Source organism: Condylura cristata, unplaced genomic scaffold, assembly GCF_000260355.1.
Source record: "Condylura cristata isolate star-nosed mole 26May11 unplaced genomic scaffold, ConCri1.0 scaffold00004, whole genome shotgun sequence".
NCBI classification, from domain to species: domain Eukaryota; kingdom Metazoa; phylum Chordata; class Mammalia; order Eulipotyphla; family Talpidae; genus Condylura; species Condylura cristata.
This window is the reverse complement of record NW_004567105.1, coordinates 2,843,650-2,866,010: the sequence shown is the minus strand read 5'-3', so window position 1 is coordinate 2,866,010 and position 22,361 is coordinate 2,843,650. Positions and strand designations below refer to the sequence as shown.

Here is a 22,361-nt window from a genome sequence, read left to right as displayed (position 1 = left end):
TAATTGATCTTCTTGAGTTATTCACAGTACACACTGGGAACTTTGAAAAGGAAAGAGATCAACAAAAGAACACAAGTTCAAAGGCAAGTTTATATGCTGAGTATTTTTAAAGGGTTTAGAAAAAGCATGCTTCATTAGCATATAAGTTTTTCTCATGTATGTAACAGATGCACTTCTATATGCTTGTGTACAGCAAAGGGTAAAAATGTGATGAGTCAATTTAATTATGATTTCAGGAATGTGCCATTTCAGAAATGTATTCCATGGAATTTCTTTATTGCTTCTACCACTGATTCTTCAAATAATCAAAATACAGAGGGTCTCACCCTTTGTAATTGCTTTCAAATACAAGCAATTGAAGTTGAAAAATAGGGAGAAACCTAGAGAATTCTTGGTGCCATGCCTGAATTTTAGCTTATTTAATGGAAAGTTGAATGTTTTACAGACAACCTATTTTCTTTATTCTTGGAGGAGATAGAGGAAAGAAAAGAGAGGGTGGTGATATGGCCATAGTATTTAAGAGCTGAAGAAGAAAACAATCTCTCATGATGCCACCAACTCCACAATGACAAGCCAATGGATGTCATCAATTTCCCAACTCATGTTAGATCAGAAGTTAGGTTCCCCACTGTGTATGTACATCCTTATACTCAAACCTCACATGCTCCAAAATACAAAGATGAATACTACAAGATTCAAATGGCAAGTTATTTCCCAAATAAAAAACCAAAAGGAATCCTTCCTTCCAACATCTTTTGATGTGATAAAATTATACCTAAGTGGAAATCTAAGACAATTAAACATGAAACCTCTCACCAAGTAAGAAACTACAGCTGTCTGGGGTATTACCCTTCATAGTTACTGTATGTAATATATTAAATTGAACTCAGCATTAAAAATGCTTGCACAATTATACTGTGAGTGATGGCAGCAGTGATGGTACTAGTGGAAATGGACTATCTTTAGCCCAAGAACAGTAAGGGAGGGAAAACTATGAAAGCAGAAAATAAGACAAAGAGAAGGCCAACCTTCCAACCAGGAAAGGTAATAAAAACAGAACTAGAAAAAAAGAAAGTATTTCCCTATTTTCCCTATGTGGAAATAACATTAAACACTTATTTCATAGCTCTGACAATAGGTAAGTCAGCCAACTTGACTGCAGCATTATAAAAAATAATCCCTTCAATACAGTGTAAGATGTCAATGCACCCGCACATGGGTGTCACTGGACCCGGGGTGAGTGCTGCTGCCCAGCCAAGGCCTTCCAGTCCCCACCTAGTCCCACTCAAATACGGATGGTCCCAACAGTTTTGTCAAAATATTTTTTTAAATAAAGCATTTAAAAAGACAAATTAAAATGCCTCAGAGACCATATATCCAACTTCAAACAATTTGTTTCAATTTCTTATTTACCTCCAACTAATATCTCTCAAACTGAACAATGAATCATCTTCCTTGCCCAAGTAATTCAAAGAAAACTCCCAAAATGATTAATAAAGAAAACTGTAGGGATTAACACACCCTTTTAATTTGTTTTAAATATTTTTAAGGTTTAAAAAGTATTTAAAGTTTATAATTCCTAGTAGGAAAACATTATCTGAATGAATACCCTAATGGCAAACCACTGTAAAATATTTCAGCTGCAATTTGGGGTACAGGGGTAGGGATTATCTTCAAAGCACCCCAGCTTTCTTCAGGAGAAGGTCAGAGGTACACTGGTTTGTATTATTGCGACATCCATTAGGTGATCTAAGTTGCTTTTCCTTCAGCATAGGTGTTATCTGTCAGCGCATTACGCCTGACCTCCAAATTTGGCTGACAATTTACTGATGAGATTCATAACCTTTGGGTTACTCTGGTATTTTGACATATTTGCTGGATTCTGAGCCACATCCTGGAAAGCCACCATAACTTCTGGATCCTGCAAAAAAAAGGTACTTGTTTTTTAAAAATTATTTAAAACTGTGTTTTCTATTAGGTCATCAAATGTGTTTCCTAAATTCTACCTCTTTCATGCAGACCTAACTCCTATCTCTTTATTTTGTCTTTGCAAAGTTAACTGGGGTCTAGGCATGTCATTGAATTATAAATATTAATGTTACTTCAAAGTCAGTTATGTCACTTGAACTAGATAATGGGAAAAAGGTACACAGAATTTTAATATCAACAAAAAAAAGTGGCTATAATCACAAATTACATACTTTTTCCCACAAACTAATTCTTAAAAAGTGAAACTTTTCATCCTGAAAGAAAAAATGAAAATCACAACTAAGGGCCCTCCCTGGTGGCACAATGGGTTAAAGTGCCACACTCTGAAGCTATCAGCAGCTACTGCAGCACGCATGAGTTCGATCCCAGGCCAGGGAGGTGCTCCACATGTGTGGCAGACCTCTCCTGTGTCCCCGCTGCTCCCCTCAGCAGTGTATTTCAGTACATCTGCCTATTCTGGTCCCCACTTCGTCTCTGGCGAATCTTCTCAACCCTTGCACCTCTGGCCTGTACCCCAGTTCTAGATGCATAAATAAGTAAATCTTAAAAGAAAATCACAACTGAATAATCATAAATTTGGTAATTCAGATCAATAAAACATAGCTAACAGTAACCTCTGTGTCTGTACAAACTCTGAAAGAGATGCCTGAGTGATATGAAATCCAGCTTTGCTCTTCCAAGTCTTACCTGCATGGCTGCAAGAACCTCTGGATCACTAAGAATTTCATTGAGTCCAGGCATTCCTGCCATTCCAGGCATGCCCCCTCCCATTCCAGGCATTCCTCCAGGAAAGCTACCAGGCATTGCCCCAGGAAAGCCACCTGCAAAAATAAATGAAAGAACTTGTATAGAATCAACCATATTCCCAAGCTGTCTGATAATATACTATTTTCTCTGACTAATGTAACAAGCACTCAAACCTGTATGCACAAAGAATAAGAGTCTTACTACTAAATACAAAACAGTCTGAACATTCTGATTGGCAGTAACAAGAGTAAATTTTTAATTTTAAACTCTCTTGGCTATAAATCATAATTTGCAACCTTCTTAATTCAGTTTTCCTAAAAAATTGTCAAGAAAACTAACCTAACCTTAAAACAGAAAGATTAAGTCTCTTAGAATCACAAAATTTAAAGGTCTAATAAATCACATCTTAAAACCTTCTTTAATATTATCTGTTTCAATTTAAAGTTAGTTCATGAGTGTTTTTAAATGCTATCCTTCTAGAATATCCTCAAAAACTACATAAAGGCCTTGTTATAATTTCTGAATGTCAAACTGAGAATCTGCATTTTTAACAAAAATTCTGTTTCTTCACACTAAGAACAATACCCCAGCAAACAGAATTTTAGTCTTCCTTTGTGAATATGTGTGCCTGATCCCACCATGAAAGGGTGTACTGGCTAGGGCTGGTCCCACCTGCCTTGGGGTCCTGCACTGCTGTGATAGGTTCCGACCACCTTGACCACCTTGACCCAACTGGAGTAAGTAGGTTGAGGAATGAATGAACACAAATGATTATTTTGTATTAAAGTGTAAAAAAGAAAGAAAGAAAGAAAAAAATGCTTAGACTCTTCATTTATAAGTTTGGTGATTTTTTTTTTGTGGTCAAAAACATACCGTAAAATTTAACTCTTGCTTATTATATCAGTTAGCCTATTGGTTTTGTTATCTGTGAAGACTACAGTGTAACAAAGCATTTTCACTTGCCTCAACACAAACATGCCCATAAATAACTAACAATCAAATAAGGAGAGCTAAGGGGCCAGAAGATAATTTCTAACTTCTCTGGCTGCTCTTAAGTGACTGGAAAAATTTTTTCCCATAAAAATGTTAACTGGCCTGTTTGTCAAGTCCAGATAATAAAATCCACGTACAAAACAAAGAGTATCTTTAGTCCTGCCTACATTTGTGGTCATCTTCCAAAACAAAGGCACGTGACATAATATTTTAAACAGGAAGTAAGCTTAATGCACTGAAAATGTTTTTGCTTTTATTTCCCATAGCAACTCACCTTCAGTGTATGTTCTTTAAATTTTCTTTAAGCTGTTCCACACAAATCAAAACAGAGCTACCTTTTCTAATCTCTGACCATGTAACAATTCTAACTAGTGCCATGTAAGTTTAAGTGGTGGTATCTGTCTAAATCTTCTTAAAAGAAACTAGTTACTATTAAATAGCTGAAGGGAGCTGATTTCCCATCAGAATTACACAAGTAAAAATAAAATTTCTTCCTGACTTTTTTTTCTTTTAAAGATTTACTTACTTATGCATACAGAACTGGGGTACAGGCCAGAGGTTCAGGGGTGGTGAGAAGCTTCACCAGAGACAGAACAGGAAGACTGAGGAAGTACACTGCTGTGGGGAGCACCAGGTGAGACAGGAAAGGTCTGCTTCACCATGTGGTCACCTCCAAGGCGGGGATCAAACTGGCACTGAAGTGGCTGTGGCTCACATGCAGTGCTGTGCTTTAACCCACTGCATCACCAGGGAGGGCCTCTTTCTGACTTTTATACACATTTCACAATGTCTCATTAATCAAAAATTGTTCTAAGTTGGGCCCTCCTGGTGACACAGGGTTTAAAGTCTCAGCATCAGCAATCTATCAAGTTACTGCCAGCCACTGTAGCATAAATTCCATCCCAGCCAGCGAGCTGACCCACATGGAGTACCAAACCTCTCATCTCACCCACTGTAGATCTGCCTGTTCTGCTCCCCATTCTATCTCTGGTAAATCCTCTCACCAATCCTCCCTCCTCCCCCACTTCTGACCCAGCCCCAGTCCTTATGTACATAAATTTAAAAAAAGAATTTCTTAAAAAAAATTGTTCCGAGAGACATTTAAACCGCTCTTCTACCTATACTGCAGAGATCTGCTGTCATTCAAGGCTCTGCATCACTAGTAATTTCTGATCATTAACATTTGCAAGAAAGTGTATTATTTTACAATGGACCCAAAACAATTTTTGTTTAATAATTTCATAGTGTTTTACCACGTATAATAATGAATACCAATGTACAGTGGAACAAAATTTCATTATGGCAATTTAGAAATACTTAGAATACATTATAATTCTTATTTACAGTTTTAAAATGAATTACAATAACCAAGCCTCAACATTATCAGCTATTGTTAAGAATTATGTTGCTCAAATTGTCAGGGAAATATACTGTATTTCCAGTGACAATAAAATTTTAATGAGAATGAAGATTTCTAGAGACTAATATTCTAAAGTGTACCATAGGCCAAAGCTACTGAACATAAAATACTTATCTCAGCCCCCAATTCAGAATATTCTCCAATTATTTACACCATTAATAGTTTTAACTTTTCTTTAAAAATACCTGGAAAAGAGCCATATTGAGCTCCTGACTGTCGTCTGGCTTCTTCTTCCTTCAATAGAAAAAGTGAATAAATTATCTAATGGGTAAGGGGAAGTCTGCTGTCCACTCCAACCTTTCCCATACAAAATCATGAAGAAAATAAGCTAGTTAAAGGACTTAGAAAACAGTCAAATTTCAAATGCCAAGGACACACCACCAAAGTATTCCAAATGGATTCTGAATGAGTATTACTTTTGGCAATAATCTCAAGTAGTGTTTTATTCCTGTTGGGAGGTGGGGGTGGGGGGAAGAAATGGAAAGAAACACATTTCTGTATGTATGACCCTGCATATATATGAAAACTGTACATGCTTAACTGTTTTTAAAACTTCAACCTGAAAGCCCCTGGTTAGAGTACTAAGACTGCCAGGACATTTGTTCCTAGGTCCATCATTTTTATACCTCACTACATTAACTCAACAAACAACTGGAGATTCACTAATTTTGCTATTTTTTAAGCACATATAAATTTCCCTTAAACCACTTATAAAGTCAAAAGGAGATATGTAAGTGTAAAACTTAGGTGAAGTTCAACCTATTCAACCTAACAGGTGCTCAAAAACATTAAATGACAAGCCATATAATTCTAACATGGTTTTATGTCATTTCATTCAATAATACCAGAAATAAGTAGGTATAAACTGATAACATCAATGTAAAATGTTTACATGGAAAAAACTCAAAAGAAATTTTAACACTGCAACAATACTATAGATGAATTACAGATTAACTTTTGTCTTCTAAATTTTTTGAGACTCTGTAACCAAGAATAAAATAAAACTAGAGTCAACCTTAAACAGGTTAAATATGAATCCACTATTGAGACCAGAAAGAATCAAAATTTAAGACATCAGGGAAAACACTTCAAGAAAACAACACTGCCAAGTCTTAATGTCCTGTCCAAGAAAAATTCTCAATTTAAAACACATAGTAAGAACATCAATTGGTGAAATAAAAATTCACATAAGATTTTAAAGACTTAAAATCTCCAGAAATTAAAGAGATAATGAAGGGAAAGCATTAAACAAAATAGCCAGGAATTAGAATGTTAATCCTAAACATTTTAACCTAAAATATCCTTTCAATGGTTTAGCTACAGAAATTTTACCCTCTGGGCTCTCTCATGTTCTTCTCGAGCCTTCTTAACCCGTTCTAGTCTTTCTTTGATCTCTAGTTCTTCACGCTTTCGTTCATACTTTCTCCGATGTTCTGCAATTTTCTGAGCCTAGGAGAAAAAGTCACAGAAAAGTAAATCTTCTCTAACAGTTGGTCAATGCAAAGCAACACTTCTGTTAAAGAGTTATTTTTCTTTGTTGAGACATATTTATAATTTAACAGTTTTATACAAACTTACTGTATAAAAAAAGACCTGGCATAACTCAGGATTTAACAAAGACACTGTGATTTAGAAAGAGAATGGGATTTGATGGTAGAGAAGAACTTAATAGTTATTCAGACACTATAGTAAATGTGAGAGTCATATTCAACCATTACTTTAGCTTATTTACCTTTTTAAGAACCTCATGTTTTAGAATGTATCACACAATAACCTTTGAAGTAAATTCAATAAAATTCTCACTAACTTAAAAGCTTTGGGAACAAGCTTGTACTAGTATAAGCCCCCACAAATTAGTTTAACAATTTTAGATAGAAATTATCTTCAAACAACATTATTGCTTTTGGATTCTTATCATCATTTTCTTTTTTTTTTAAGATTTGTTGATGCATACAGAACTGGGGTACAGGCCGGAGGTTGGGGGAGAGGGTGTTGATAGGATTCACCAGAGACAGAGTGGGGAGCAGAACAAGCAGACATATTGCAATGCACTGCTGAGGGGAGCAGAAGGCCGGTCAGGAGAGGTTTGCCATACCATGTGAGTCACTTCCCTGGCTGGGCATCGAACTTTGCTACAGTGGCCACAATAGCTTTACAGTGCTGTGTTTAAGGGTACCAGGGAGGGCCCTTAAGATTTATTTTTATTTATTTATGCATACAAGAACTGGAGTGTAGGCCAGAGGTGCACTGAGGGTGAGAGATTCACCAGAGACTCAGTGGGAAGCAGAAGAGGTGGATCTACTAAAACACTGCTGAGGGGAGCAGCAGGTGAGGTAAGAGAGGTCTGCTGTGCCAAGTGGATCAGCTCTGTGGCCGGGGAGGTACAGTGATTGACATTAGCTTGACAGCACTAAGATTTCAACCTCTATACCTCCAGGGAAGTCCCCATATTATCATTTTGAAAATGTTTAAAAATGTTAACTACAGAGTTTGCATGCTTTTTACAGTGGCTGCGTATATTTCTAATACATAACAGACTACATTCAATTTACTCAAACTACATAAAATCTTAAGATTTTAGGGATTTTTAAATTTTTCCTTACTATGAACTTGAACCCCCAGTTCCATTTCTAACTTTCTACTATTAGCTTGAAAACAAGTAGTAGAACTTGATATATAATACCACATGAAAAGGACTTTCCCTCCCTACTGTAACGTACCCTAGGTTGCACTTCTTTCAGCATTGCACTAGCGTCGTCATCATAATCCAGTTTACATGCAAGGGCAAGATCATGGGCTGCTTCTTCCCAATGGCCCAGAAGTCTGAAACAGATTTAAACCCTTTAGGAGTCTTTATACATGTCCACTTAGGTAGCACATTGTCTTTCTCCTTTAGACTAAAAAAGCATTTTTATAAAACAGATATTAAATCAAATATTGCCATGAACTAATTAAATCACCGTCGTTGAGTGTAGTGGGCTCTACACTAACTATGAAGCTGCTCTTCTACAAAAAAGAGAAATCTTTGGAAAGTAAAATTTGCTTTAATTCAGAATATGATGAACTTTCTAAATGTCTTGTCATTAAGTTACCACAAACATGCTTAATGAGCATGATGTATAGTCAGCAACCTTCTTTCTATTTAAGACAGAAAAGAAAAATAATACTTGTGTGTACATTTTACTTAAAAAGGGAAAGAAAGGCTAACTCAGAAACTAAATATTGGAGGGGATAGAGCAGAGGTGCAAGCAAGGGGGCGAGAGCTGCCCCTGCTAACTCAGCACTGACTCTAAACATGCACATGGCTTTATGCCCAAAGAAATATTTGAGACTGAAATAAGCAGTTAAATCTTTATAACAATGATAACATAAACCACACCAAAAAAACTAATCCCAGTAATTTTTAAGACAATACTTTAAAAGTGTATCCTAAGTGGGATATAGTTGAAGAATAATAAAAATTTTAAAAACCTGTACAATTTAAGAGTGTACTGTTTCAAGTATGTGATTCTGGAACAATTTCAAATATGTTAAAGAAACAAATATGTTGCTAACAAATACATTACTAGGGATAAAGATTTTTGATCCTAGGAGAATACTGTCAAAAAAACTAAATGGGAAAACATTTAACATTGAATTTTAATAGAAAATATTACTAAAAATTCAAACTTTTCCCCCTTAAAATGGCTGTTTTAAAAATGCTTTTGCTTGCAAAATGATGTAAAAATAAACTTTTGTAGTAATAAAAAAAAATGCTTTTGCTGTCACTGAAATAACAGTAGTTAAAATATCCAAGAAGAAATGAACATACCTAATGGTCAAACCTTAGCTTTGAGAAATACAATCACCACTGAAATTAACCATGATTCCACAAAGAAGTGGTTTGGAGCAACTGAACACAAAACAAGCCCAGGCTACCCTGGATGAGAAGGCAAGAAATGCTTGACAACTCAGGCCATGGCGCAGTAGAGAGGCCTGAGCTCTCCTATACCCACCTTGTACCGCAACACTTTATTCTAAAGTGTTTACTTTACTGTGTTGTCTTCAAAACCACTGAGCTACTTTCTAGCATCTCCTGACAGCTATCCCAAGCACGGCCCATCTTCATCTGCACCCATAGTTCAAGTGTAAATGCGCTCAATCCACTTAAGATGTAAATGTCATCGGACACTTCATCCCTAAGCCACACACACTCACTTATATGTTAAGTTTACTTCCAGGAATGATTACTATTCTGGATTAAATTCAATGTTTCACTAGATGCCCTTTTCTGATTTTTCAGGTGACCAAGCAGTGATGGAAGAAAAAAGAGGTTAGTATAATTTTCCTTCTATATAACACTGGTTGTTTAAGTTTACAAAAAAGAAAAATCTGAAAATAAAATTTGTAAGAACAGAGATAAAAGACTAATCTCATTCTTTTTCTTTGAGAAAAATTCTTACCTTATATTTGACATTTTGTGGTCAAAAATTGTTAGTTGTGATTTCTTTGAATGGGAGGAGTGAAAATTTTTATTTTCTCATCTGTTCCCTATGGTAGTTTCTCAGTTCATCATATTGAGTATATACTGTTTTGAAATTAACCCTCAGGCAACTTTGGTTTCTTAAAGAAAACATTAAAACATCCGATTTAAATCAAAAAATTCTGAAAATAATTAAATTCCATTAACTACCTGTGTGCTTTTCCTCGCCACTTGTAAGGTTGAGCTGAATCAGGATTTATTTCAATAGCTCTGTCACAGTCCCGGATGGCAGCATTTGGCCTCTGTAATTTGATGAAGACACTAAAAAGTGGCATAATAAAAAGCATTCATTTCAAATAATAACACCTTTTAGGACTGCCACAGAAGCAATCCTACCTAAGCAAATGAACAGAGAGTATTCATCAGGAGATGTTTTTTGGTTAGTGTTCTCACCTGGCTCTCTTTGCATACAGAATGGCCAAGCGAGGATTCAGCTTGATGGCGTCTGTGAACAAGTCAATGGCTTTCTGTAACTCACCTGAAGTAAAACAAGAATTACTGAGAAATATTCTGAGGTACAGGTATTAAAAAGTGTTGATTCTGGGCCCTCCCTGGTGGTGCAGCAGGTTAAAGCACAGCACTAAGAAGCTAAAGCCACCTCAGCATGAGTTCAATCCCGGCCCCGGGAGGTGACCCACATGGTGCGGCAGATATCTACCTTTCCTGAACCACCCACTGCTCCCCTCATCAGTGTGCTTTGTTGATCCGCCTGTTTTGCTCCCCACTCTGTCTCTGGTGGAGTCTCTCACTGCCCCTGCACCTCTGGCCTATACAACAGACAATAGTTCTGTATGAATAAATAAATAAATCTTTAAAAAAAAATCTCAGAGCAGGAATATAACGGAACAGACAAGAAAATAATGATAATCATGAACAGCTAAATGCCAGAGACATTTTGTGGGGGTGAAGTGGGGAATGGGATCAAAAACAGCGGGGGGAGGGAACTGCACTGGACTGTGGTGATGGCACACAGTGATTTGGTGATGGGAAACCCAAGGGGATTGCAACTGAGATGGAAAAATGCACAAAAATATGTAAAAATAATATTATAAAATTAAAAGCAAAACCAAAAACTGTTGATTCTTATTCAATGAAAACTTTCATATTCTTGTTTTAACCTAGTTAAAAAGAAATACTTAGCTTCTAAAACTATATACAAAATAGTAAGTTGAGGGAATGGCACCATAAGATAATGGGACACATCAAAACCCCTGAGCCTGACGCTATTAATCTGCAAAATGGGGTTAGTCCAAGGTCTTAGTGAAATAATTCCCATTAAAACACAACAAACAAAACTGCCATGAATCTAGAGGGCAGAAAACACATGTCTGATAACTAGAAATCTTGGGCAGCAGGGAAACTAAGAAACCATCAGTGTGGAAACGCAATGGTCAGGAAGAGAATGGTAAGAGTTCAAAGCTGAGAGATAGAGAAGAGCTTTACAGAAAAGCAGTAGAATGCTAGTAAAAAAGGTGAGGTCTGATTGTAAACACTCAAAAAGAAGAGAATAAAGATGGGAAGGCAGATACGGGTTTGACTCCAGCAGGCACAATGCTGCGAAGAGTTTCCAAATGTATGTGAAGGTGAATCACAGGTTACAAGGCAAAGTGCACAACTACTAGAAGGTTTAAGTGAGAATAATCTGGGGAAAGGGACCAGAAAGCAAAAAGGAAACAGACATTTCGGTCAGCAAGCTATTAAGCATTTGCAAAAGCATAAACACATGCTAATAATGTAAGGTAGTGGAATTACCAAAAAATGTAGTGCATGTATTTGTGAATTTGGAACAGTATACTCAACTCATTAAAAAATAAAACCTCAGTCATTTTCTATGTCCACTGATGGCAGCCAAAGTACTGTGCACCAGCAGCTATCAGCGATGGTGGTGTCACGCTCCTTCCAAGTATGGCAAAGGGAGTTGCATGAACTATTACTATGGACATGAGCCCATGGGCACCACTTGTAAAAAAGTAAGAGCCACTCCTTTAATATACTCTTTGAAAAGCCACTTTTACATCCTCTTTTTAGTGAGGAAACACCAGGATACTTAATCAAGAAAACAATTTTTGCATTCTATCTACCTTGAGTCAAGGTAACTAACAGATACTTGAGGGATTTCAGCCCTTTCGCAATAAGGAGGGAATAGGTGAATAGGGTGACTGTTCTCCAGCATGACATACTGGATAGATTTGAAGTTACCTCCCATTCTTCCGCTATTCGGGAGCTACTGCAACAGAGAAGGCTATTCAGTCTGCTACAGAAAGCCAGTGAAGAGGGGAAAATCTTACCATCATTTAGGGCATCAATGGCAGCCACTTTTTTCTCATTTGCCTGATCCATCATCTCCTCTGTTATCTATGGGGAAATGGAAGGTCAAATTAGTAGAGAATGCAGACAAAAAGATGCGAGAAGTCTGGACTTTCTTCGTAATGAGGTAGCCACTTTCATTCATTCCTCTCTAGTGTCTAAGGACTATGTACATGAAACTGGTTAGTAAGAAACTTACAGGGTGAGTCTTGGTCTTTCACACCAAACAACAAAATTCACTCCCTACACTCTGCCTTAGACTTGGCCTAAGCTTCCCGCCATTCCAATGGAAGCAGACTGTTCTGCCGTTGGTTCCCAACTCCTTTGAGTTATTCACGAATACTAAAATCCAGTCTCCTAAAAAGAAGATGAAAATGTTCCAGGGTTAAGAAACGCTAACAACCTGAGATTTGAAGGTGCCCAGTAAATCCCAAGTATAAAAAATGTAAGGTAATGCAACCATCAATAAATAGAACACAAATTTTAATAAATTACTTCTATATATAGTGACAAAATACTTCCAGCTGTTCTTTAAAAATACACATACAAGGTCTTTATGGAGAAAAAGTTATTGAAAGAACTAAAATAAGGTAGACATGAAATTTATGGGTAGTTAATCCCAACACTAGGAGAAGTATCTTCTCCTTAACTTGATTTACTCTATGCAATTAATGGAGAAGTCCCATTGGATGGACTGGCGGGAGGGTGATGGGACATGACAATCTGATTCTAAAATTATGACAGTCAAAATATTCCTGGAGTGCTAGGGATCCTGATGCTATTTTGTATAAAGACTTAGTACAAAGCTAGTTTAAGACACGTGTCTCTAGTGCATGGGGAAAAATGAGACAAACAGAATATGAGTGTACCAAACCAGACTCCTCCCACATAAATGGAAGCAGGGCATGTTGGCATTAGTGAGAAAAGGAATTCTTTAGCAACAGTGTTGATAGGCTGATTAAAGGGGAAAGGCAAACAAAACATTTTAAGGAAAAAAACAATATATTACAGGATTTATAACCTTGAGGCACTAAAATAATATAAAAAGAATTATCAAGTTGCCTATATTTAAAAATTTTTAAAAGGACATAAAGATAGTGAATACAAACCAAACTATCAGAAAACACATGGAACACACATGGAACATTGACATGCTGTTAATATCCAGAATAGTAAATTGTAAATCAGTAAGGAAAATTAAAAAAAACAATCCAGCAGAAAAAGGGGTAAAGTACAAATAGAATCTCATAAATACCTGTGAATGACCAGTAGACATTAAAATTTGTTATTAGAATCTGAGGTCTCCCAGATTCTGGTGGCACAAGGGTTTAAGTCTCAGCACTACGAAGCGATCCAGCAGCCATTGCAGCATGAGCTCAATCCCCAGTCCCTAGCCAGTGAGCTAGCCCACAGGGCACAGCAGACCTTTCCTGTCTCCCTGTTGCTCCCTGCAGCAGTGTATTTCAATAGATCTGCCTGTTCTGCTCCCCACTCTGTCTCTGGTGAATCCTCTCATCCCCCAAACCTCTCATCTACACCCCAGCTCTTTTTTCTTCGAAGATTTATTTATGCATACAGATTGGGGTACAGGCCAGAGATGTGGAGGATGAGAGGATTCACCAGAGACAGAGTGGGGAGTAGAACAGGTTGGTCTACTGAATTACTGAGAACAGCAGGGAGACAGGAGAAGTCTGCTATGCCTTGTGGGTCACCTCCCTGGCCAGGATGAACTCGTGCTGCAGTGGCTGTGGATAGCTTTATAGTGCTGTGCTTTAACCCACTGTGCCACCAGGGTGCCAACCTACATACATAAATACGTTAAAATCTTAAAAAAAAAATACTTTGTCACTAAAAATCTCATTTTAGAAATTAGGATAACACAAATTTGTGAATTAAAAGCTACACAGACATTGGTAAAAATAAAAGTAAGAATGGTAAAAGTAAAATCTGAGTTATTCGATGAGACTATAAACTAATCTCTTAAATGTCTTATTTTATTTCAGAGCTTTTTAACTATCAAACCCAAAGAGTGCCCTTTTAGACTTTTGCCCTTCAATTCTCACCCCTTCTATTTTAATACAAGATACACCACATATGATATGACCCTATGGAGAATCACTAACCACGGTAATAGATTAATACATTAACTACAACTAGTTATTTATATAACTATACGTTATATGTACACATGTTCTGTTATATAACATTCTACTAAATGTGCACAATATTAATCCAAAACCCAACATTTTTTCAAGTCCTCCCCACCCCCAGAACTACTTCTCATCACAGAGGGCAAATATTGTGCCAAAACCATTCTGGAACCAACTCAGCATTAGATTTTCTATTATTAGCTGATGCCACTTGCAGATGTGTTCGGTGAACTGTACAGCCTAAAACTGTCAAACTGATGTTAAATTCAGTGGGTAAACAGAAATATTTCACAGGCAGTATGATTAAAGGAGAATTTCCACAATCACTTTACATCATAAAATAAATGCTTCCCTACTTCATGTATCATAGAAAGATTTAATATGTGCTTTTTCTTGAAGAATTCCGTTACAATTATTTTTAGGTTTTTTGATTTTTTTTTATTTTAAGGCTTCAAAATCCTTTAAAAGGCTTTTTAAATTAAGAATTAAAAAAGCCTTCCAAAGTTAAGAACTCTGTCATAAAATTATTGCAATGGGTGGTACCTTCAAAAACCTTAGGAAAAAATCAAGTAACAAACCATTGAACTTACCTCTACATTTTCATCTCCCATTTCTTGAGGGGCATCAGTGTCTGGTTCAATCACACCTTCATTGTCAATTTCTGCCAAAAGTAAGAAAAATGATGGTAAGACCTATGCTGTCATAGTAGTCAAGAGCCATCAGAGGCTACTGAAAACTGGTGAACTGTTTATGGTTAGTTCAATTGGCACATTGAATATTTCACTTAACATTATTTTAATTTAAATATTCACATTATGCTAATTTTATGTATACTTATGTTGTAAGAAATTCCCCATAAAATAAAACTGTACTCTCAGTAAGTTCACATTTTAGGGCCCTCCCGGGTGGTGCAATGTGTTAAAGCACAGTACTACAAAGCTATTCACAGTACCACTGCGGCACAAGCTCGATCCCTGGCCAGGGAGGAGACCCACATGGCTTGGCAGGCATCTGACCAGCAGTGTATGTCAGTACATCTGCCTTTTCTGCTCCCCACTCTGTCTCTAGTGAATTCCCTTACCCCCTGCACATCTGGCCTGTACCCCAGTTCTAGACACATAAATCTTTAAAAAAAAAAAGGTTTACACTTCATTTTAGCTGTTAAATCATGTATTTTTACCATCACACTGTAAATGTGGGAATGTTGGCAAGTATATGGTTCTAGTCAACAAATTAATTCAGTTCAAGTATTTTGTTTTTTTTCATACAAACAAAAAATATTTTAAGCAGACAGCAAGTAATAGTGATGCTTTTTGATTTAAAGAATTAGCATGGGTAAATTTTAATTTGAAAATAAAGACAGATCAAGCCCAAAGCTAGTGGTATAAAATGGTAATTAAGACAGTGACTGGACAAAGGTGCACTGCAAAAATTTCATGATGGAGAACTAAGATCCAAAAAAATAACTTATCCCTTAAAAGTTTCTAAGAACAGTAGAGCATTAGAATATTTTAGCAGATAATGAAACTGATAAGAAATTTCTTCTTACCAGTCAATGAAATTAAACTAAAATTAGCTACCTAAAATTAGAATTCATATCCAATTCAATATTTAACAGGTATGACTCATGCCTCCAAAAGAAAATGCTTTTAGATAGAATTGGCGTTAAAAAATTATTGTTATGAAAATTATCAAAAAATTCTAAGACAAATGTATTTTTTTAAGGACTTATTTATCCATTCAAATAGAACTGGGGTACAAGCCAGGGCAGTGAGAGGCTTCACTAGAGACAAAGTGGGGAGCATAACAGGCAGATCGATGAAGACACTGCTGAGGGGAGCAGCGGGTGGGTCAGGAGCAGTCTGCCGTGCCATGTGGGTCACTTCCCGGGGCCACAGAACTCGCACTGAAGTGCCTGAGGCTGGCTTGCAGTGCTATGTCCTAACCCGTTGGACCACCAGGGTGGGCCCAGACAAATGTGTTTTAAAAAGTTAAAGATGTTCAATTAAGCATTTTGAGCATCAAGTCGTTTCTAAAGTTAACAACTGATTCAAAATTTGCAAAACTGCAAGTACTTTTCCTTAGTTTTTAGGTAAGGTTCTGTTAATTAAGAAATTATACAGCTAAGCTGGAGAGTATATAGTTTTAGTCTCAAAGAACTTCCATATTTATGTACAAGTTGTCAATTTTCACCATAAAAAGTTCAAAATCAAATGCATGACATAGCTATAAACTATAAAATGAACCAGCTATTATCATGGATACAAGTACTAAAAGAAACTGAGTTTTTGCTTCTTGATTCAGTTATGCAAACACACTTTTAAGTATGGTTAAAGCAACTTGAGCACTTAACGCACTGCTTTCAACTACAAATTTTCAAGTCTGAATGCAGACCAACTATTTCCAACAAAAATGTAACACCTGCTGTGAGATGTGTCATTTTAAGTATAAAATACATCATGAATTTTACAAAATGATGTAAAAATAAACTTTTGTCATAAAAAAATATTCCTAAACTATATGAAATTTTAAAAAATCATGAGTTTTGAAGACTCACCATGAAAAAGAAGTACCAATAATTTTCCATGGAGATTATATGTTGAAATATTCTTTCAGATATATTAGCTTAAATCGAATATTTGAGTTAATTTCGCCTGTTTGTTCTTAACTTTTTTAATGTAGCAACTTGTAGCTCACATATTTCTACTACACAGCACTGATTAGCCAATTCAGTAAACACCAACCCGGAACCATGTCAAGAGGTCACTAAACACAGACTAACTGCATCTCCTCACCTAGGTCGCTTTCTTCACTTGGTGGCTCCTCTGTCTTTATGTTTTCCTCCGCCTTGTTACTACCTGTTTTTTCTTCCTAGCAAAGGAAGGGCAAACAATGCTGTCATTATAAAATAACACACCCATATATATACTATACAAATTTATGTATAAACTGTTCGTAGACATTTTATTTCAGTTAATATTCCCTTTCTTACTTTTGTTAAACTAGGTTTAGCTCTTTGTATTCATTTCTTTTTTAGCTAATTACAGGTTCAGTCCCTCATTCAATCCTTTTGAGTTTTAGAATTTAGAAGTCTTTAGATTTTAAAAAGGTGACACAGTACATATATCATATGTTATGTGACACACTCAATCGGTGCTGCAGTCCACAACTCTCCATAACCCATAATTCCTCTTTACCCAAAATGAAGCTTAAGCATTCATAATAAAGGCTTAAAAAACTTGGGTCTGGTCAGAGCACATTTTATTGCCAAGCAAATTTACTAAAACTTTTTACATTTTTAAGGGTTTTAAGCTTTAGAATTGCAAATAGAGATGGACACAGACTATACAAATGACGAAAATTCAGAGAGTTTATAAATGTACATGATGAAAAGCAAATTTCCTTTCCATTCTGAAAGTAGCCAGGTATGGTGCGCTGCAGCCTTTCCAGTTACCAATGCTGCTGAGCTTAAAAGCTGGAATCAAATCCCTATCTTTTACAAGATGTGAGTGTGTTTGTCTCTACATGTGCAAGATCTACATGTTTTAGCATGCTGGTGTGAGAACAGTTACAATTCTATATTACAGTATTCTTGTTACCAAAGCAATTTAGTAGTTAAGGTTAACTGTAACCTTGTCTTCCTATGTTTATCACAAGGAGCCTTTCCAGAGTCCTGAAACAAACTCAGACAAATGACGCATCTGAAAAACGACTTTTGGGTTTTTACCTTCTCTCAATTTACTTGTTCAAAAATACAACATCTAATTTCATATTCAAACAGAGAAACCTCATTCAAGGTTCTATAGTAGGTAACATAGCAAATTTTCTTATTGATTTGTAACAGCCAGTCAGAAAACCAGAGGAAACATCTTAGACATGAGGGCAGAAATGTGACAAATAAAAGTTCTGAATATAACAGTTAAGAGTACCCACTTAACTGCCCCACAACCCCTGAGGTTCAGCTATTGGTAACCTCTCCCCAGTTTTACATATCCTTTTGGCAAGTTTGCCAAAGCAACACCATGAATCACATTTAGAAATATCCCTCTAGGGATAGGGCACAAAAACTTTGAGGACTACTGATTTGGGCTATTTATTTATTTTGCAAATTTTAACAGGTTACCTGCAAGGCATAAAACAGTGTGCAAGGTGATGTGTACAAATGCACATAACCACAGTGCTTGCCACATACAGACCATGCATGTAACACACAAACAGCATTTACTCCATAACAGCAAACATTCAAGCCAAATCCTCAGTTTTAAATCAGATCCCAGATATCTGCTGTCTAAACACATTTTATATAGTATTCCCAACTGACCTTGAGGAAATTTAATCTGACAGCAGTAGTTAAGAAAACACTCCTAAGAAAGCTTATAATATCTTATGACTAAACATATGAAAGAAATTCACAACTTACCTTGACATTTTCTTCTGATTTAGTTTTATGAGTAGCAGGTGGTATTTTACCCCCCATGCTTGAAGATGAGGAAAAAAAAGATATTTGTTTAGGAAACTAAAATTAACTAAGTCAAGTAACATTTATTTATGCTGGGGAAAAGGTACACATTTAGAAGTTACCTTTTCAAATAAACTCAATTTGAATACTTCAATATTATGATTAAAAATTTGCCAGCTTAAAATTTTATTTATTTTTGAGCATATTGATTAATGAAAATCTAATCCTTTCCTTGCTTCAATTAAGTGTAGTAAACATAATAGTATAGTTTCTCCGTGCCTGTTCCCAGAGCAAAAGAGTAAGAGGCAGGGAACGTGAAATAAATCATTTGTACAAGTAGTTAGTTTAGAATTTAGTAGGTACAGGGCTCTCCCTGGTGACGCAACAGGTTAAAGCACCATGCTATGAAGCTCTCTGAAGTCACTGCAGCATGAGTTCAATCCCTGGCCAGGGAGCTGGCCCACATGGCATGGCAGACCTCTCCTGACCGGCCCACTGTTCCCCTCAGCAGTATATTTCAGAATATTTGTCTGTTCTGCTCCCCACTCTGTCTCCAGTGAACGTCTCACCCACCATACCTCTGGCCTGTATCCCAATTCTGTAAGCATAAATAAATAAATCTTAAAAAAAAAAAAAATTTAGTAGATAGAATCAAATCCAAAATCAGAAGCTTGACATTTAGTAAGAATGGCTCAATTAAATTCGAATAGGCAGTTTATGAAATTATAATACAATTCAGAACTTTCCTGACTGGAACCTTGCTTATACTCACATGCCCCTTCCTTCCTGGAAATTCTCCTTCAACCCTCAAAACATCATCCCAGAGTTAAGTACTCCCTCTTAGCTTTTGAAAGCCCTTCATTTCCAAATACCCCAAGGTAAACCACAGATCATATACAAGTGACTTCACAACAAAAAGGGGCAGGGTAAGAGTACAAAGAAGCCAGCCATATGCTCCTTGAGGGCACACTGAAAATCAGGGGCTAAAAGCAACATGACTAATATGTACTGGTTACAATGGACTTAAAGACACAGACAAACAATAGTGAAAGCTGGATGTCACTAAAGTTGGACTTAAATTTGCTTCTTTTTTTTTTTAAAAAAAGCCTTTAAGAGCCTCCCTGATGGCTCAGGGGTAAAGTCTTAGAGCTATCAAGCTGTCAGCAGTCACTGCAATGTGAGTTCGATCCCTGGTCCGGGAGCTGACCCACATGGTGCAGGAGACCTGAGAGCAGGTCTCCTTGCTGCCCCCCCACCCCACCCAGCAGTGTATCTGCTCTCTACTCTGGGAAATCCTCTCACCTCTGCACCTTTGGCCTGTACCCCAGTTCTTGTATACATAAAAAAAAAAATCTTAAAATAAAAAGGGCTTTTAATTGTTACATAAAGCAAAGATATATTAACTGGGAAACAGAAAGGGACCTATTCTAAAACATCTTTAAATGTTGATTCTTCGTAGCTAGAGTTAGCAATACATGTTTACATTCATTGCAAGTGGGTGGACTTTCTGGATGTAGAGCTGTGTGTTTGTTGAATTCATTGATTTATTTTGAATGCTAGATTTAAGTGGATATTGGTTTTCCAAAGTTCTCTCTTTAACTAATTCCATGACAACTGTAGGTGTAGTGCACTCTGGGTCAACACTTAGCTTTTAAATTTTTAATCATTGTGATAGGTATATAGTATTATCTCACAATCATTAAGTCCCCTTTCATATACTTATTGTTACTTGAGTAGTGTCTCTCTTTTTTTAGTAAAATTCAGCTCTATTCCAGCCTTCTCTATCACGTTTGTTTTGTGGGTGTTCTTCCTATTTCTATGAGCACTCTGTGAATTTTACATGTTTCAAATATTTTACCCACTCTGTGGCTAGTTTTTCACTCTCAGTGTTATTTTTGGTGAGGACAATGAAGCAAAAGTATATGAATGTAGTAAGAAAATTTGGAGTTTCTTATAACCATCATCCAAATCAAGAAAAATGTGCTCTTTTCATTCTGTCAAATCTAATAGTTACAAAAAACCTTTACTCGGTAACTATAATAAGGAAAAATTACATGATTTAAAACATCTCAATTTACAATCTAGCAGAGCAAAATCATGAGAAGGAACAGGCATACACACATGACAAAATTCTTTAAAATTCTCTTCTACAGAAAAAGTACTTTTCAAAAGCAGAGTAATGAAGCACCAATTTACAGTTAAATTTTAATAAATAATGAATGTATCTTTTCTGAGCTTCAAAATGTAGCACCTAGAAACGAATTTAGGATGACAGCAAGCACAGTCCCAACAGTCTAATGATGCTAACACTTTGGAGAGCAATAGTCCTGCCAAGAATGTATTCAACTAAATCTAGATGAAAGGAAAAACGCTACAAAACAATTGGCCAGGAGTATTCAAAACTCTCAAGGTTATGACAATCAGGGAAAGACTAAAGAATTAGGCAAGAAGATTAAGAGATATGACAATGAAATGCAACATCTAACTCTGAGGATTAAATAACATTAAAACATCAGTTTCCTGTTTGATGGGCATGCTTAAAAGACTGTATTTGTCTGAAGGAAATCCATTCAGTGGTGGTTTCTCTGGTAATTCTTTTACCATCGCCCTCACTGCTGGCCAACCCCCCACATTTTCTATGCAAAAAATTTTAAAAATATATTCAATGAGACCACTGATCCTGGAGTTAATCAATGAGAAAAACGACTGAAATCTAGGTCTCCATTCCTAAACTATTCTCGACCTTTACCAAACAGCAGGTTGTGCGTTTTTCTATTTAAAAACAAAGGATTTACAAAATGTTATTCTAGGTACTACTGTTAATAGTTAAGAAATTGTAGTTAATCACGTGTTCTCTAATTGTGCATGTAATTCTCGTAAAAAACTTAATAGAACATTGGTGGGAGAAACTTTCAGAGGGAAAAAACCTATTATGCTACCACATACAACCTTGACAGATTGTAACTTAACACTTCTCCCTAAGAACGAGTTTGTTGGAAAAACATTCTTTCAAATATCTGGTAATCCTAAATTTTTCTCCTATGAAAGTATTACTACAGAGAACGATGTTTAGTAACACTGCTTTGCACTGTAACTATCCTCAGGCAGAGCAATTTATATCATCAATATCTCAAATTCCCCACCAATAGTGACTTTTAGAAATGGTTTTGGGGAAGACCTGCCTTTCGCCTTTAAATTTCCTTCCAACGATGTAGACTCTTACGCGTAAATATCGAAGCGAATACCTGTATTCATCTGTAACCCTAAAAAAGCTGTACGTACTGGTAGTTTGTCTCCTAGCAGCTGGCACAAAGCCTGCTCAATTAATTCTGTGCACGCAGTACCCCCGCGTTAAAGCCTCGATCACTGAAACTACACAGACCGCTGAAAAATCTTCTCTTACAAGTGCTTGCAGGGACGGGCACCGCCACTACGGATCTATCTATGATCCCCAAATCCACTCCACGCAGTTAGAATCGATATGTTTAAGGGAATCAATGCGGTTATTTTTATTACAACTCACCAAGTCTTACTCAATAGCACGATTACAACACTATTTAAAGGCACCGTGCGTGAAAAAGCTGCTCCACGGTCACTGCCACCTAAGCAGGGCCATCAGCTTTGACGAAAAACTACTGCACACGTCCTGCAGCGCCCACCCGCCTTCCTCACGAGCACCCGGCCCAGCGGCCGCAGTGGTCGTCGGCATTTAGGTTTCGCCCGAACACGCCCCTGGCGACCTCAGGCCGCGGGGAGCCCCGCTCCGCCTCCACC

The 22,361-nt window shown here is 36.7% G+C and overlaps 1 protein-coding gene across 2 annotated transcripts in view; it reads right to left on the bottom strand.

Annotated features, from left to right (window-relative positions):
* Window positions 1–259: 259 nt before the first annotated feature.
* ST13 (suppression of tumorigenicity 13 (colon carcinoma) (Hsp70 interacting protein)) overlaps window positions 260–22,361 on the bottom strand; it is a 23,218-nt gene continuing 1,116 nt past the window's right edge. Inside the window, exons 2-12 of one of the 2 annotated variants that reach the window (XM_012720276.1) lie at window positions 18,549–18,598; window positions 16,924–16,999; window positions 14,719–14,789; window positions 11,960–12,026; window positions 10,065–10,149; window positions 9,822–9,932; window positions 7,870–7,972; window positions 6,482–6,598; window positions 5,335–5,383; window positions 2,677–2,810; window positions 260–1,921 (exon numbers count right to left, since the gene is read on the bottom strand). In XM_012720276.1, coding sequence (XP_012575730.1) covers window positions 1,793–1,921; window positions 2,677–2,810; window positions 5,335–5,383; window positions 6,482–6,598; window positions 7,870–7,972; window positions 9,822–9,932; window positions 10,065–10,149; window positions 11,960–12,026; window positions 14,719–14,789; window positions 16,924–16,999; window positions 18,549–18,598 — 992 coding nt within the window. In that variant the 3' untranslated portion in view covers window positions 260–1,792. The remainder of the gene's footprint in view (window positions 1,922–2,676; window positions 2,811–5,334; window positions 5,384–6,481; window positions 6,599–7,869; window positions 7,973–9,821; window positions 9,933–10,064; window positions 10,150–11,959; window positions 12,027–14,718; window positions 14,790–16,923; window positions 17,000–18,548; window positions 18,599–22,361) is intronic. The other variant, XM_004675639.2, reaches the window with a different exon arrangement.